General features: G+C 41.0%; 1 protein-coding gene across 2 annotated transcripts in view; it reads right to left on the reverse strand.

Annotated features, from left to right (window-relative positions):
* Positions 1–3,612: 3,612 nt before the first annotated feature.
* The window catches only part of CDH4 (cadherin 4), a 665,459-nt gene continuing 654,539 nt past the window's right edge, over positions 3,613–14,532 (reverse strand). For both annotated transcript variants that reach the window (XM_043527024.1, XM_037915875.2), the window contains exons 15-16: positions 11,192–11,356; positions 3,613–9,563 (exon numbers count right to left, since the gene is read on the reverse strand). In XM_043527024.1, coding sequence (XP_043382959.1) covers positions 9,357–9,563; positions 11,192–11,356 — 372 coding nt within the window. In that variant the 3' untranslated portion in view covers positions 3,613–9,356. The remainder of the gene's footprint in view (positions 9,564–11,191; positions 11,357–14,532) is intronic.

A 14,532-nucleotide genomic window follows, 5' to 3' on the forward strand; every position in this document is an offset into this window, starting at 1 on the left:
TTTCCTTTCAATCTACATTGGTATTAAGAGAGATGCTGCATCTCTCACTAATAAGTTGCACGAAACTTGTCACGTCCATTCCCGCAGCAAATGCGCTGAATTAAAAACTAAGCAACTGAAAGCCTTTCTGTTAAAGACTCAGAAGAGAGTGCACTTAAGAGTTACTTCCTACACGATTTGCAGTTTGAGCTACCACTTATAGACAAGTCTGAATATCCCGATGAACAAGCATATCCTCAGGCAGGATCATTCAGCCTGAAATTCAGCTTTGGTCCTGTTATTGTGTTTAAAATGTGATCAGTGATGGCAGAACTGTTTGTCTTCCATTCCTGAGATTGGACAGTATGTTTCAGTTTCATTCCTGAGATCATTTCCAGTAAACCGATTCCTAGACTCCACAGATCTACAGCAGAGGTACATTCCGTTTCACTCTGGAGCCCCGCCGTTTCTCTAACTCATCATTTCACTAGCGGCTGTTCTAAAGGATGGGCCCTGGCTCTCTGTTGCCAGAGGCTGATCTCAAGGATAGCACTGTAAATCTCAAGGTCCATGATAGCACTCCATGAATTTACAGTGGTGTAGCTGAAGACAAGGGGCCGGCTTCTAGAAACGCTGATGTGAATATGAGGCAACTTGGTTTAAACGCCCAGCACTCCAGTGAAATGATGGCCATGTGCTGAAGACTGAGCAAGTCAAAGGGGGCGGGGGGAAAAGGGAGCTACTTCCCACTAACTTTAAATGGAAGTTGGGCACCTCTCTCTTGCTCTCTCCTTGGTAGAAAATCCCAGCTACAGCCTTTAATTTGTCAACTTTCCCACTGAAAAACATGAGTGTTTTGACTGCGTAATCAAACTGTGGCTTTCTCACAATTACCTGCCTTGCACTTGAAGGGACCTTTCCATTGGTCTCATTATTTCATTTCTCCACTCACTTGGGGCTTCAGAAAGTTGATTTCTTTTTTCAATGCTAGGCTTGCCTTGTGGGGGAGGACGGAGGAACTCAAACGTCCTGATTTTTTTCTTTAATCAAAAGAATAATCAGTTATCATCACCCTGCTCCTGCTAATAATGTCAGTGTTAATGACGGCTGAACGCACCACATACGGAACACTGAGACCAAAAAAAAAAAAATTAAAAAACCTTCCTTTGGGCTAAGCTGAAGTTTTAGGGCCCACTCCAGAATTTTATGTACATGCTTAACTTTAAGCTTCAGTCATCTCTTAAAGTTAAGCACATGTCCACATCATTGCAGGGCTAGGGCTTTTGGGAGCAGAGAAGCAGCTCTTATTATGGTGACGAAGCCCACACACGTCCCTAGAGACAGTGAAGAACTAGATTTTTGTGGTACGACTGTGTTGCATAAATTCTTTGGGTAAAAATAATTCTAAGCAACTGAGCCATGCAGTTTGAGAAACTAGTAGACACAGTTGACTCAGGGAAAGCCAATTGGGATGTATAGCATTTTTCAATTCACTTGTTTGCTTAAAAAAAAAAAAGAACCAACTGGGTTCCACACACTTGCCTGAAATAGCTCCTGAGCGTGGTGGAAGCGCTCTCTTCTCAAGGAGCTGAGTCAGCAAGGTTCTTAAGCACTTATGCAACTGCAGGCATGTGCCTAGTCCTCCTGAAGGCAACAGAGTAAACTGGCCTACTGATCAATGGTGTAAAACTGGTGTGACAACAGAGCTGGGCCAAGACTAGGCAAAGGGGACCTGTAACATCAGCTCATGCTTTGGTGGGCAAATAAACGGTATCCCATCTTGAGCCTTTATAGTGTGTTGGGAAAATACTGGCGATAGGCCTGGATAAATTTTGGATCTAGCCATGTTGGCCTGGCTAAAAATGCAAACGGTTGGATTCAAACGCTGGCACTGGAGACCAGCTGCAAACGTGCCTCTGGAGGAGCTCAGGGCCTGATTTGGATCAGAGTTTTGTAAATGTGTATGTGTGATTTTTAGTGCTAATTTGAAGCAGGTATTGGCCACTGCCCGAGAAGGCCATTCAGGATCTTGGAGCAATGGTCTAAACAGGTCTGACAAAGCGTATGGCATGTAGTGCTGTTGCAGCTGTGTTGATCACAGGATATTAGCAACACAAGGTGGGTGAGGTAATATCTTTTATTGGCCCAACAGCCGGTGTGTGTGTGCGTGTGTGTGTCTGAGAGAGCAAGACAAGCTTTTGCGCTTACACAGAGCGCAACTTCAGGTCCTATGGTCACATTAGTAGCACAATTACAGCAGTGTGCGTGTGAGCACCTGGAAGAACAAAAGATACTTTGCCTTGCTGAATGGGGCTGCAGATTTGGGTAACATTTACTATTTTTACTGAGATCATCTACAAGCCTGGGTCCTTCATACTGTACTTTATAGTTGGGCTAGTTTATCACTGGCACAGCCACTGACTTCAACATATTGTCAGCTGGGGCAACAGCACTTCACTTGTGCACATTCCTGCAGCTGGGCAGAATCACAATTGGGTTTACACCTTGTGACAACGCCACCAGTGTCTTTTGTGTGGGTTAGGCATGCTCTGATAACGTGAACAGGGTCAGGTCCTGCAGGCAAGGAACCACCTAACTTGAGAATCCCACAGGGGCTTATGTGTGAGCTAGTCGCTGAGGTGCTTGGTGCCATCAGGACTTTGGCAACTTTGTGCGCGCGCACGCACACATACACACACACACAGACAGCGCGATTTAGGCGCCTATGGACTTAACATGGCTAAGCGGCTGCTGGACAGGAGTTTTGAGGAGCTCAGTAGTCCCTAAATGCTGGACTTTGCCACCTAAAGGCTTGTCTACACAGTGGAGTAATGTGCCCCACAGGGGCGTGATGTCTAAAGCCCACTAACATGCTGTGCATTAATTGGTCTGTGTGGACCCTGTGAGGTGTGCACTGAAGGTTCCCCAGTTGCATGTCGATGTAGTGCTATGTGGATCTAGCCCCTAATGCCATAGTAGCTGTACTTGTGTGAGTTCAGGCACAGGAGTGTCTGAATGTCTCCTAGCACTATCTCTCCACTGATCTCTGTTACTGACACACCAGACAAAATGCACAGCCGTGTGTGTGCGCGCGCGTGTGCACGCGCAGAATAAGGGGTTGGCCGAATGGCTGTTTGAGGTTCTGCATTGACTGTGCGTGTGAAGGCACCAGACGCTATGTGACCTGGTGACCTCCGTCCATTCCCAGTGAGGATGTGTTTGCTGGCAGTGCAAAAGCGGCTGCCCAATTAATGCTCAGTGAGAGGCCCAGGAGTGGGCTGGCAGGTTTGAAGGTCACAGACTGTTGCCAGAACACTGTGGGAAAGGTTACACAGCACCTGCCCGTGTTACGCCTTGTGCTAGCCCACTGTAAAACAATTACTTTAATGAGCACTCACAACAACCAAACACGTTTGGAATATCCTGAAAACAAGGGGTTTGCAAAAGAAGTGTTGACACCACCTTTACTATCGGCTCAGTGCAGCTGCCCAAGTACTGCAAGACATGTCCACAGTTAAGATCATTATTTCTTACCCTGATCTTCTTGCTTCAAGAGACGATTTGAACTCTAGTAGCTGCTGTATCTCTTGCTAAATGAATAGGGGCTGTGTATATGAAAAAAACAACAAGTGAGACTATTAAAAGGGGGATTTTATTTATTACACTGGAGCTAGGCACTAATGCACCAGTTCAGCTTTGATACACAATAAATCAGCAAAGCTGTTACTCAGTTTTGAACCAAGATTGCAGTGGCACTAAAAACACATTGAAAACATTTACTCTCTTCCCTTTTTTTTTCCTCTTTTGTTTTTGGTACAAAAATGGTACAAACAACAATACAAAATAGTTGTGCTGTTGACGGTTACAAAAAAAGGGTTTTTGACCTTGTTTAACGGATGCACTTGCTTTTGCCTTTCGGCATGAATACATCGGAACACGAGAAGTCTTCTCGAAAACAACCACAATCATGCGGGCTGCTACACAGTTTGTCCATTTTAAAAGGAAACATGCAAAAAGAAAAGAAAAGAAAAAAGCGCTCCAATTATACATGGTTTTTTTTTTCTTCCCCTACTTCATTTGTAGCTTTGAGCAAATAACTACATTATGTACACATTGCCGTGAGCAATTGTCGGTGGTTTCTGTGTGTACTTGAGATACCTTTTTCTTTCCACGTGAAACTGAGAGGATTTTTGCCTGGGAGAAAACTACGTTGGCTCGTTGCTGTTTTTAAACCTATGCTTTTAACACATACATTGTTTCCCCCAACACTTTTACATTTACACTGAAGAGTTCCAAAAGACAGTACAAATAAAGGTCCCATAGTTTCAAGATAAGTTGTCTTCAATATTTTGTTTAGGCCAATCAAAGATGCAACTGCTGCATGCGTGTTCGACAGACCCTTCACAGACTATAGCAATTATGCATGGGTGAGATTCACCCCTGTGTGAGGGAACTATGGATTAATTAATTCCCACTGAAACCCTATGTGGTGAATTCAGATCTGAGCATCACTGAATCAGGCCTTAAAGGGTACATTGACCTAGTGCTGGCCTATGACCATGAGTGAATTTCACCCCATTGCTTTAAAATGATCAAAGGCAGCTCTCCTGGTCCAAAAACAGAAGTATGAGTAGTACATAAGGACAGTTAATAGCACCAAAGGTTAGCCATTCACTGTCAGTTTCCTGTAATCTCCCGTTGAGGGCATCTCTTGTTTTGTTTTGTTGCAAATGACTTCCTTGACTGATGCTTAATATTTACAAGTTACATAATAAAGACATTGGATACTGACAGTTATCTTTACTAATGCTATGTCACTGACCATGTTCGGTCATGAGGCAGTCGCAGGTGTGGGAGTGACCTCAGATATTTATGATCTCTGGCTCAGAGACTATATGTAACCCTGGTCTCTGGGAGGTAGGGCGGCTTCTACATTGCATTCAGCATGCCCCTTGCTGGCCTCTTCCCTTCGACAGAGGTGAGAGGTGCTACAGTGTTTATTGACTATTGTAAGAGGCATAGTGGGGAAAATGGAAATCACAGAATGATGATACCAGGAGGGGGTAACTCTCCATTCTTCCTGAAGCCAGCGCTCTTTCAATCATCTCCCACATCACATGGGAAGTGGAGGATGAAGGCACCCATGCTCGTATGTCTGGACTCCACGTCTTTCATTAATTAGCTTGTTATGCCTACTACTATTACGTAGATTACTCAGAGAATAAACTTTCTTGTCCCCAACAACATTAGCTGTTAAAAAACAACAACTTACAAGTGTGTCTTGATAGCTGGTATCCTGTGCCTCTAACAAAAAATGGTATGTCCCATCACCATAAGGTTCAGAGGAATGGTTTGGTACTAGGCTGGGTGGGAAATGTTTTTCCCCATCCCTGGGAAATGATCACATATCCACATTTTTTCTTGTCCTGAATCAGAATGAAAAGGCAAATCTCACAGTTTCACGAACCAAAAATCTGACATTTTTTGGAGGGTGGGAGTGTGTTTCAAGTCAATAGGAATATTTTATTTTGACATTTTCCTCTTTTTTAAATTAGTTTAATTTAACAAGATTTTGAAACAAAAAGTTGTTTTTGACTCAAAAAATTTGAAATTTTCCAGTTCAAAAATTGGCACTTTTTGCCCCAAAAACTTTTCACATCAGAAGATTTGTTGAACCTAACCCTGTCTTCTGAATGGTTTTGGTTTTGACAAATCAGAATTTTTTGGCAAAAGAAAGAGTTTGTCAAAAAAAATTTCAATCAGGTCTGTTTGATACAAACATCTTTTTAAAGGAGCACTGTTATCTTAAATATAAGCAAATTTCCTTGCCTATCTTACAACCACCAACTAACATAATAAAGGTGAAAAATTGTAAAAAGTGAATTTATTTTTGCTATTTATGCTGCTTGCTTACCTTGTGCATGTCCTGCAGCTTGGACAATGGGTCAGATTCTAGCCACAATTACCCCCATGGATGTCATTGGGGTCTTATGGGAAAAGTGTGAGTAGAATTTGGTCAGAAGACAACAGATTCATTTGTTTCATGAATGGGCTCATATGCACCTACATGGGCTGTAATATTTGGAGGGGCAAATGCTGCAGGAAAATGTTTATTTTTAAAATTTCCAGTGGAAATAGGTTACTTTATTTTATTTTAAACCACTGAAAGATTTCTGATAGTCTTCGGATTGGTGAACACTAAATGTTGCAATATGCTTAACCCTAGCACTGTCCCTGTGACTGTTGGTGGATAAATGTCTTGTTCATCTCTATTGTAAGTCCACTTATTGAGATAATCAAATTAACTTGTACATAGTTACATTGTAAATCTCCTTAACCTCAGCTTCTTGTTATCATAGTTCAGCATTTTTACCTATACCACTACCATACCACCATATACCACTACCATCCACCACCACCACCACCACCAAAGACACAAGAGGTAACACCAAACCTTCCAGAATAGATGTTTAGACTTTGCATTAGCTAACTAGTACCAAGTAGTTTGAATAGCATAACTTAGAACTGGGGACCATCAGGTTTGACTCCTGGTTGGCTATTCACTTAGAATAAAGCTTTCCAGGGACTGGCTATCTGCATAGAGGGAAAGAAACATGCTAGATAGAGAGAACTGGGCACTACTTGCATCTTGCGTCTCTACACTGGATAACTCCCTCCACCCCTTTTCCTTCTTCCTCCTCTGATGAAAAGGAGGTTACAATAATGGTTTCAAACAACTGACATGTACTAATCATTGAGAAACTTTAAGTGCATGTTTTTTATTCATTAATTTTGTTGCGATTGGGCAGTTTCCATGCAGGTGCATCATCCATCCTGGTTATAATCTATTCAAGTCTAATGCTTTTCTGGAAAGAAAGAGGATCAAGACAGTACATGGATAAAGATCATAGGCCAAATCTCTGCAAGGAGACCGCAATTCAAAACAAGCTGCTGTACAAGCGCCGTTATTTCCCCATGTATCAGAGCAGGTACAAACTACTTGACTTGCCAGATGCTGTATAGAAAAGTTTGCCAGTGTGTTACGCTGGGCTGGAGGGGTGAGGTATGTGGTGCTAGTGAACTAATGCTAGTGAACATACTCTGCAAGTGGCAAGATGAAGAAGGCTGAGTTCCCAGTTATGGAGTAAATATTTTTGAAAGACGTCAGATACTGGATTTGTCATGCACTGCACTTCATCCCAGTTGAGGCATCTGCTGACAAACAGAACCTTTTGAACAACAGTGATGTGTCGCCACTGGACTCCTCATTGTTTCCTGAGGTATTACTGCCACAATTTTCTCTCCTCAAGAAACTTACATGTACACTTTCCGTTTTGTTTTTTTCCTGGATAGTGAAAGGATAAGCCAACCGAACCCCTCCCCCCATACTTGGTAATTAATAATATAAAAGATAGAGATTGAGTCCTCTCAAGCATACTTTTACCACATTCCATTTCAGACAAGACACATTTCAAATGCTCATTAATTTACAGAAATTGCATTTTATAGAAAATATGATACAATGAAATATAAAATGCACTAGGAGCATTTTAAAAATCTATAGACACAATCCTGCAGCCTAGTAGTCCCTCTTAAACAATGTCTGTTCATTATCACGCACACACTTTCTCTCCCGCTTCCCCCTTTTAACTCTCAGCATTCAATCTACATATCAAAAAAGCAGGATCATCCCCTGGATAATCACCTTCTGATACTGTGCACAGTCTTGGATTGAAATGAAAATATATCTAAGCACTTCTACAATTTTTTAGTGAACCCACTGCAAAATTGTCTGCAGAATATAAAACACAGGTAATCCAAGATTTCATAGCACATGAATTAAGTGGCTCATAATCCATTAAATGTGGTTTATATTACACATCCATGCAGTCTAAATCATTTTACAAACATTAGACATAAAGCCACTAGTCCAAATCAGTAAAGGAAAAATGTAATAATAATAATAATAATTAATAATAATAAAAAAAAGCTAATAACTATTTGTTATTGGTTAAACTGACCTTACATATAAACTAGGTAGTATGCTACCATTTATAATACTGATGTTGTGTCTGGATGCTGCAAAACCTCTTGCTTAATTGGCAATGTTTGAGCATGTTTACCACAAAATACTTACTAGGTCCTTGTTGCTTTTCTTCTCCAAAAGACATTTAATATAGATAGAAGTGCCTACCCATCAAATATAAAGGACACACATTAGTTGGGTTACATGATGCTGTTGAGCTTTGGCTACTGATGCTCAAAGGCATTAATTTTGTACTAGACCTACTTTATTCTAATGTCATGGTAATGTACTGATAAACTGTCCGTGTTATTAACACTGCCGTAGTCTTGAGGTTACTGATTATGCTATCTCCCTGTGTATGGGTAAGCTAAGAAAACAGCATTGATTTTCATACTAACAAGCATCATTATGGATGCATGACAGCAACATGTAACCCAGCTTTTATTTACACTACTCAAAAGGTTGGTGGAGCCAAAAACACATCGATAGCAAAAAACAAACAAATGGCCTTTGGTCATTTCATGATTTACTGTAGGGTTTATGCAAGGTCTGTTTGAGATTTTTTTGTTGCAATAACCAAAGGCTTATCAATGCTATAGTTCTATGCAGCTACATCAAGTGTGACCAGGTTACAGGAGAAACCCCAGTCAATATTTTGCATCTGATAAAACTGAATTATATACAACAATATGACTAATTCACCACCTGCTTAGGCTTAAAGATGGCTGTTAAGATTTTTTTCCCCCACCCCAAAACGAGTCACCCACTTAAAAAAAAAAAAAAGGCAAAAAAGAAACAATCTCCACAGTTTCTTTTGTTAACTCCTTCCCAGCTAGAACTGGCTTAGGGTCATAGAGAGTGCTGCTCAAGATGGTTGAAACATTTGTTTTTGTATGTTTGTTTTGATCACTCCTGAGATTGAAGGGAATCTGATACATGTACCAAAAGGCACTTTCAAATATATATATATATATATTTTAAAAACAGTGCTTCTGTTCTAAGAAATTCAAGTTAAGACAGAGTGCCTTTCACTCTCTTTAGTCATAAAGCGGATAAATGAGTGATATCCCAGCTGACATTTAAAAAAAAATGCAGCAGAGACCAGTGTTCATGCTAGACAGCTCAATGTTCTAAAAAAACCCAACCAAACCCATTAAAAAAACAAAAAGGAAAAAAAAAAAAGAAAAACCTCCTAAATCACTACTAAAAATAATACAGTCAGCAGGGGGTATTAATTAAAAAAGCTGCCACTTCTGTACAGTTCTTGCTTCTTCATTGTCTCTTTTTTTTCCTGTTTTCGTCTTTTTTTAAAATGTTCTTCCTTTTTTTTAAATAAGAACATGAGGTCAGTTTAATCTTCCTCGCCTCCCCCATACATGTCCGCCAGTTTCTTGAACCTAGGCCCCCAGTCGTTAAGGTAGTCGTAATCCTGATCCCCGGAGCTTGAGGAGTTGAGGGAGCTGACAGAGCCTGCAGTAGATCCGCTCCCCTCGTAGTCAAAGACCAGCAGGGAATCGTACGGAGGGGCTGTAGGGTCATTATCTGCTGCTCTCAAGCCCTGGGATTACAAAGAAACTGTAGTAATAGATGCTGTTTGTTATGTTCAGGGTATACAAAGAGAGAAGATAGATAAAAACATAAATATGCTTCCCGGATGATTGTAATGTAACCCTACTTTATTTCTTAGAATTCAGAATGATAACACACAAGAACCCAAAACCAGAGAGAGACAAAGCAGGCTGCTCCATAAAAACTGAGAGACACAACTCACCCCACCTTACCCTAGGCTGTCTGTCTGCAGAACTGAGTGCTGCTCTCAGATCACACACTTCACTACAGAGCCCCTTTAGTCTGCAAGCAGGACCAGGAACACCACTTCCCCCAAATTCTTAAAGTGATACCTTGCAATTCTAACATTGTTCACTGTACCACACTGTTAAACTTAACAGAACTCTTCAGGGGCTGTGATAATGAGGACTGTAAGTACCTAGACAGATTTAAACGGGAGTTCTGCATGTGGTGGCCTTGATCCAGCAAAACACTCAGGACCAGATTTTGTGCTACACCCGTACAAGGTGAGTCTCTGGCACATTTTGGAAAGCTCTCTGTTCTGGTTCACTTTGCACAGACCCTTTTATATGGCTGCAGTTGGGGCTAAGCTAGGGAAGAAGTCCTGGGATATGGATACAGATTTAATACCAGTCCAGTATAAGGGAAAAATAACATAATGGAAAGTACCTGGTCTACAGCAAAAATTCCTCTTTATTAATCATTTCCAGAAACTTCAGTAAAGGTATGAGTGGGTGGAATTAGTTTCACTGGACTGAATAATAGTGGAAGTGTGTCTGCATGCAGAGGTGCGTAAACATCAGTGAAAAGAAGGGGAGAAAGAATTTAATGAGAAGAATAAGAAAAAACCCAGCAGAAACGGGTTTAATGATAGACTTAAAGTGTTGCCACATTTATATTTTTGACATAGGCAATGAATCATGTTTTGTCTCAGGGGAAATAACGCATTGATTGGTTCGCAAACACACAATCATTCATTTAAAAAATGACTGGCTAAATATTTAAAAAGAATTAAAAGTGCAGTAAAATTGCAATAATCTAACATGCTCTTCTCAGTTATGAGAAGCATTTCTCTGTTATGAAAAGGTTTTGGTGCCAAACAGAGCTTGTTGGAGATAGAGGCATATAAACCAATAGGGATCTGGGAGGCAGGAGCTCCTGATAGCTTTTGTGGCTGTGAGCAAGTCATCTAACCCCTCTGCCACAGCTTCTCCAGCTGTAAAAACCCTCTCTTGGGCAGAACCAGGTGCTGCTTTCATTTCAGGTAACTGCGAAAGTCCTAGGCACTGAAATGGGAGCAGGATTAGGGCACAGTTCTTTGAAGATGAAAAGCTACATGCTCAGTATTGCATTCTGGGTGAAATTAGAAAATAAACCTTGGGCTTCATTGTTGCATTTTGGCTCATTTTGATTTTAAAGCCTTGGCAGGGCCAAGTCCTGTTTCCATCACTTCCATTGACTTATGTCTGATTACTTGCCTGAGTAATGGGAGCAGAATTTTGGCCCATGGTTAGAACTGAAAATGTGTGTAAATTGTACTCCAAGCATTTTGTATCAGTGGCATTAGCTGACTGAACAAGCCTTGAGAAGTGACAGAGAAAGCCTAAAAGAACATACCTCATTAATAAAGTCACCAATGTCCCCAGGATGGGGAATTACTGGTCTTATAGGATACTGGGGTTCAGCACCGATGGGTCTCTCATCCACTCGTCTGACTCCGGGTGCCTTGTTCAGTACATGATCCATAGTCTCCGGCTGTTGAAGTTGGCTTAAATCATAATCCTGGAACAAATGGAGAGGCACAGAGTGAAACCTAGAGCTTTTCACTGAGATTTTTCAAGGAAGTCTACAACTACATTGGCATATAAATAACTTGATGGACCCAATCCTGTTTCAACTGAAGTCAATAGCAAAATTTCACCACCATATATATGGCATCTCTAATTGTATTAATTTAATCTATAAATGACTCATGAAACTGACCCATATGTGCTCCATGAGACTAGCCCCGTTTAAAACAAATTTAACACCTAAGTTAAATCAAATACATTTCAAACACTGTGCGTATTTAACTTCAGTACCCTATATCTTTGTGATAACAACCTGGACTTATTGTACATGTGTGGCTGTGGATATATGTGCAACATTTTGATCAAATATGTCATTTACTGTAAGAAAATCAATATTGGTAGCTGTATTATTGCAATAATGTTTCTGTATTTTAAAAGATTAAAAACAAACTTGAATAGCATCTATGGATATAGATCTTTTGTAATGAATAGGTTCTTTTCCTATAGATCTATTACTGTAAAAATGAGAATAAGATTTTACCATGTAACAAGCACTAGGTAATATTTCAAAATCGTATCTGTAATGGTGTTTTGCTTCACTTTCTTTGCTGCTATTTTTAAAGAATTCTTCCTAAAACCACATTACTGTTGCCCGAAAAACCAGATTTTTCAGCTGGTTTGAATATTTATTACTTTGGATATGGGATGCTTAAATCTATAGGAGCAGTATTTATAAATAATATCTTTGTGATATTAAAAACAAGAAAGGAGAAAGTGAAAGAAATGCTAATTATGGGGATTTTTGCATTGAATAAGAGCTTCACAAGCCTTGGACAAAGTTCTCGACTCAGATCATCTAGGTAGATCTTGACTATGAGAAGCTTCTTTCCCATGGATGTCAGAGGGGGTTCTGTAAATGCAGGGAGAGCAGACTACTGGAGTTGACTCTGGATTCTGTTAAATGAGCATGACTGAGTTCATAAGTCCAGTGTTTTGACATTAGTACAGCACTGATGCCAATACTGTCTTACTGTTTCCTTGTATTCCCCTGTCTACCTGTACCTACGTATTGTCTCTTATACTTAGATTGGAAATTCTTTGGGGCAAGGATTGTCTTTTTATTCTGTGTTTTTACATTACCTAGCACAATGTGGTCCTGGTTCATGACTGGGGATCTTAAGCACTACCATAATAGAAACCATAAAAATTTCTTTTACGATAAAAGTGATGTCAGAATAATGATATACCTAAAGGAAAATGAGATTCTAGGGCAGTTCTGTTTGCCCTTTGTATTACGGTGCCTGGCCATATTCACTTCTGGAATAAATGAGCTCAGTTCCATTGACTTTGTTAGAGTTGAATCCATTCACACCAACAATTAATTTGACATTGTGGATCTGTATGTATGAAGGCACAAATGTGTTATGCAGCCCACATCAAACAAATGCTGATAAATCATTTATACCACCTCACAGCTTTATGTATTCTATATGGACAACAGATTTTAGAGAAGATCTATTTTAGAAATGTTTTAGAGAGTTTTTAATGGTACTATTTCTTGCATACCTCCACCTGAAAAGCCAGGGACCTTAGTTGTGAGTGCAACTGTCCAGGGGCTGGAGAGAAGAAAACTAATACATTTCTAAAAGTCCCTAAAATAATCTGAGATCGGCAGGACAAATGCATAAGCAATTTACAGCTGTACATTAGACGCATGATCTATGTACTATGATCATATTATACACACATACATTGAAAATTCCACACACAGTATATATCAATATTTTCTTTTCATCTGTAACTCCTCCCCATCTACACAATACAACACAACAGAAAAGGTGGAGGAGTTGCACTGTATGTAAGAGAGCGGTACGGTTGCTCAGAGCTCCAGTATGAAACTGGAGAAAAGCCTGTTGAGTGTCTTTGGGTTAAGTTTAGAGGCGAGAGCAACAAGGATGATGTCATGGTGGGCATCTGCTATAGACAACCAGACCAGGAGGATGAGGTAGATGAGGCTTTCTTTGGACAACGAACAGAAATTTCCAGATCAGAGGCCCTGGTTCTCATGGGGGAGTTCAATCACCCTGACATCTGCTGGGAGAACAATACAGTAGTGCACAGACAATCTAGGAAGTTTTTGCGGAGTGCTGGGGACAACTTCCTGGTGCAAGTGCTGAAGGAACCAACCAGGGGCCATGCTCCTCTTGATCTGAGGCTCACAAATAGGGAAGAATTGGTAGGGGAAGTAGAAGTGGGTGGAAACCTGGGCAGCAGTGACCATAAGATGGTCGAGTTCAGGATCCCAACAAAAGGAGGAAATGAGAGCAGCAGAATACGGACCCTGCTGGACTTCAGAAAGGCAGACTTTGACTCCCTCAGGCAACTGATGGGCAGGATTCCCTGGGAGGCTAATATGGGGGGGACAGGAGTCCAGGAAAGCTGGCTATATTTTAAAGAAGCCTTATTGAGGGCACAGGAACAAACCATCCCGATGTGCAGAAAAAATAGCAAATATGGCAGGTGACCAACTTGGCTTAACAGAGAAATCTTCAGTGAGCTTAAACACAAAAAGGAAGCTCACAAGAAGTGGAAACTTCGACAGAGGACTAGGGAGGAGTATAAGAATATTGCTTGAGCATGCAGGGGTGTAATCAGGAAGGCCAAAGCACAATTGAAGTTGCAGCTAGCAAGGGATGTGAAGGGTAAGAAGAAGGGTTTCTACAGGTATGTTAGCAACAAGAAGAAGGTCTGGGAAAAAATGGGACCCTTAGTGAATGCGGGAGGCAACCTAGTGACAGAAGATGTGGGAGAAGCTGAAGTACTCAATCCTTTTTTTGCCTCAGTCTTCACAGATAAGGTCAGCTCCCAGACTGCTGCAATGGGCAGCACCGTATGGGGAGGACGTGACCAGCCCTCAGTGATGAAAGAGCAGGTTAAAGACTATTTAGAAAAGCTGGACATACACAAGACCATGGGGCCAGATGCAATGCATCCGAGGGTGCTGAGGGAGTTGGCTGATGTGATTGTAGAGCCATTGGCTATTATCTCTGAAAACTCGTGGTGACTGGGGGAGGTCCCGCACGATTGGAAAAAGGCAAATATAGTGCCCATATTTTAAGAAGGGAAGAAGGAGAATCCAGTGAACTACCTCAGACCAGTCAGCCTTAC

This window comes from Chelonia mydas, chromosome 13 (genome assembly GCF_015237465.2).
Source record: "Chelonia mydas isolate rCheMyd1 chromosome 13, rCheMyd1.pri.v2, whole genome shotgun sequence".
Classification (NCBI taxonomy): Eukaryota; Metazoa; Chordata; order Testudines; family Cheloniidae; genus Chelonia; species Chelonia mydas.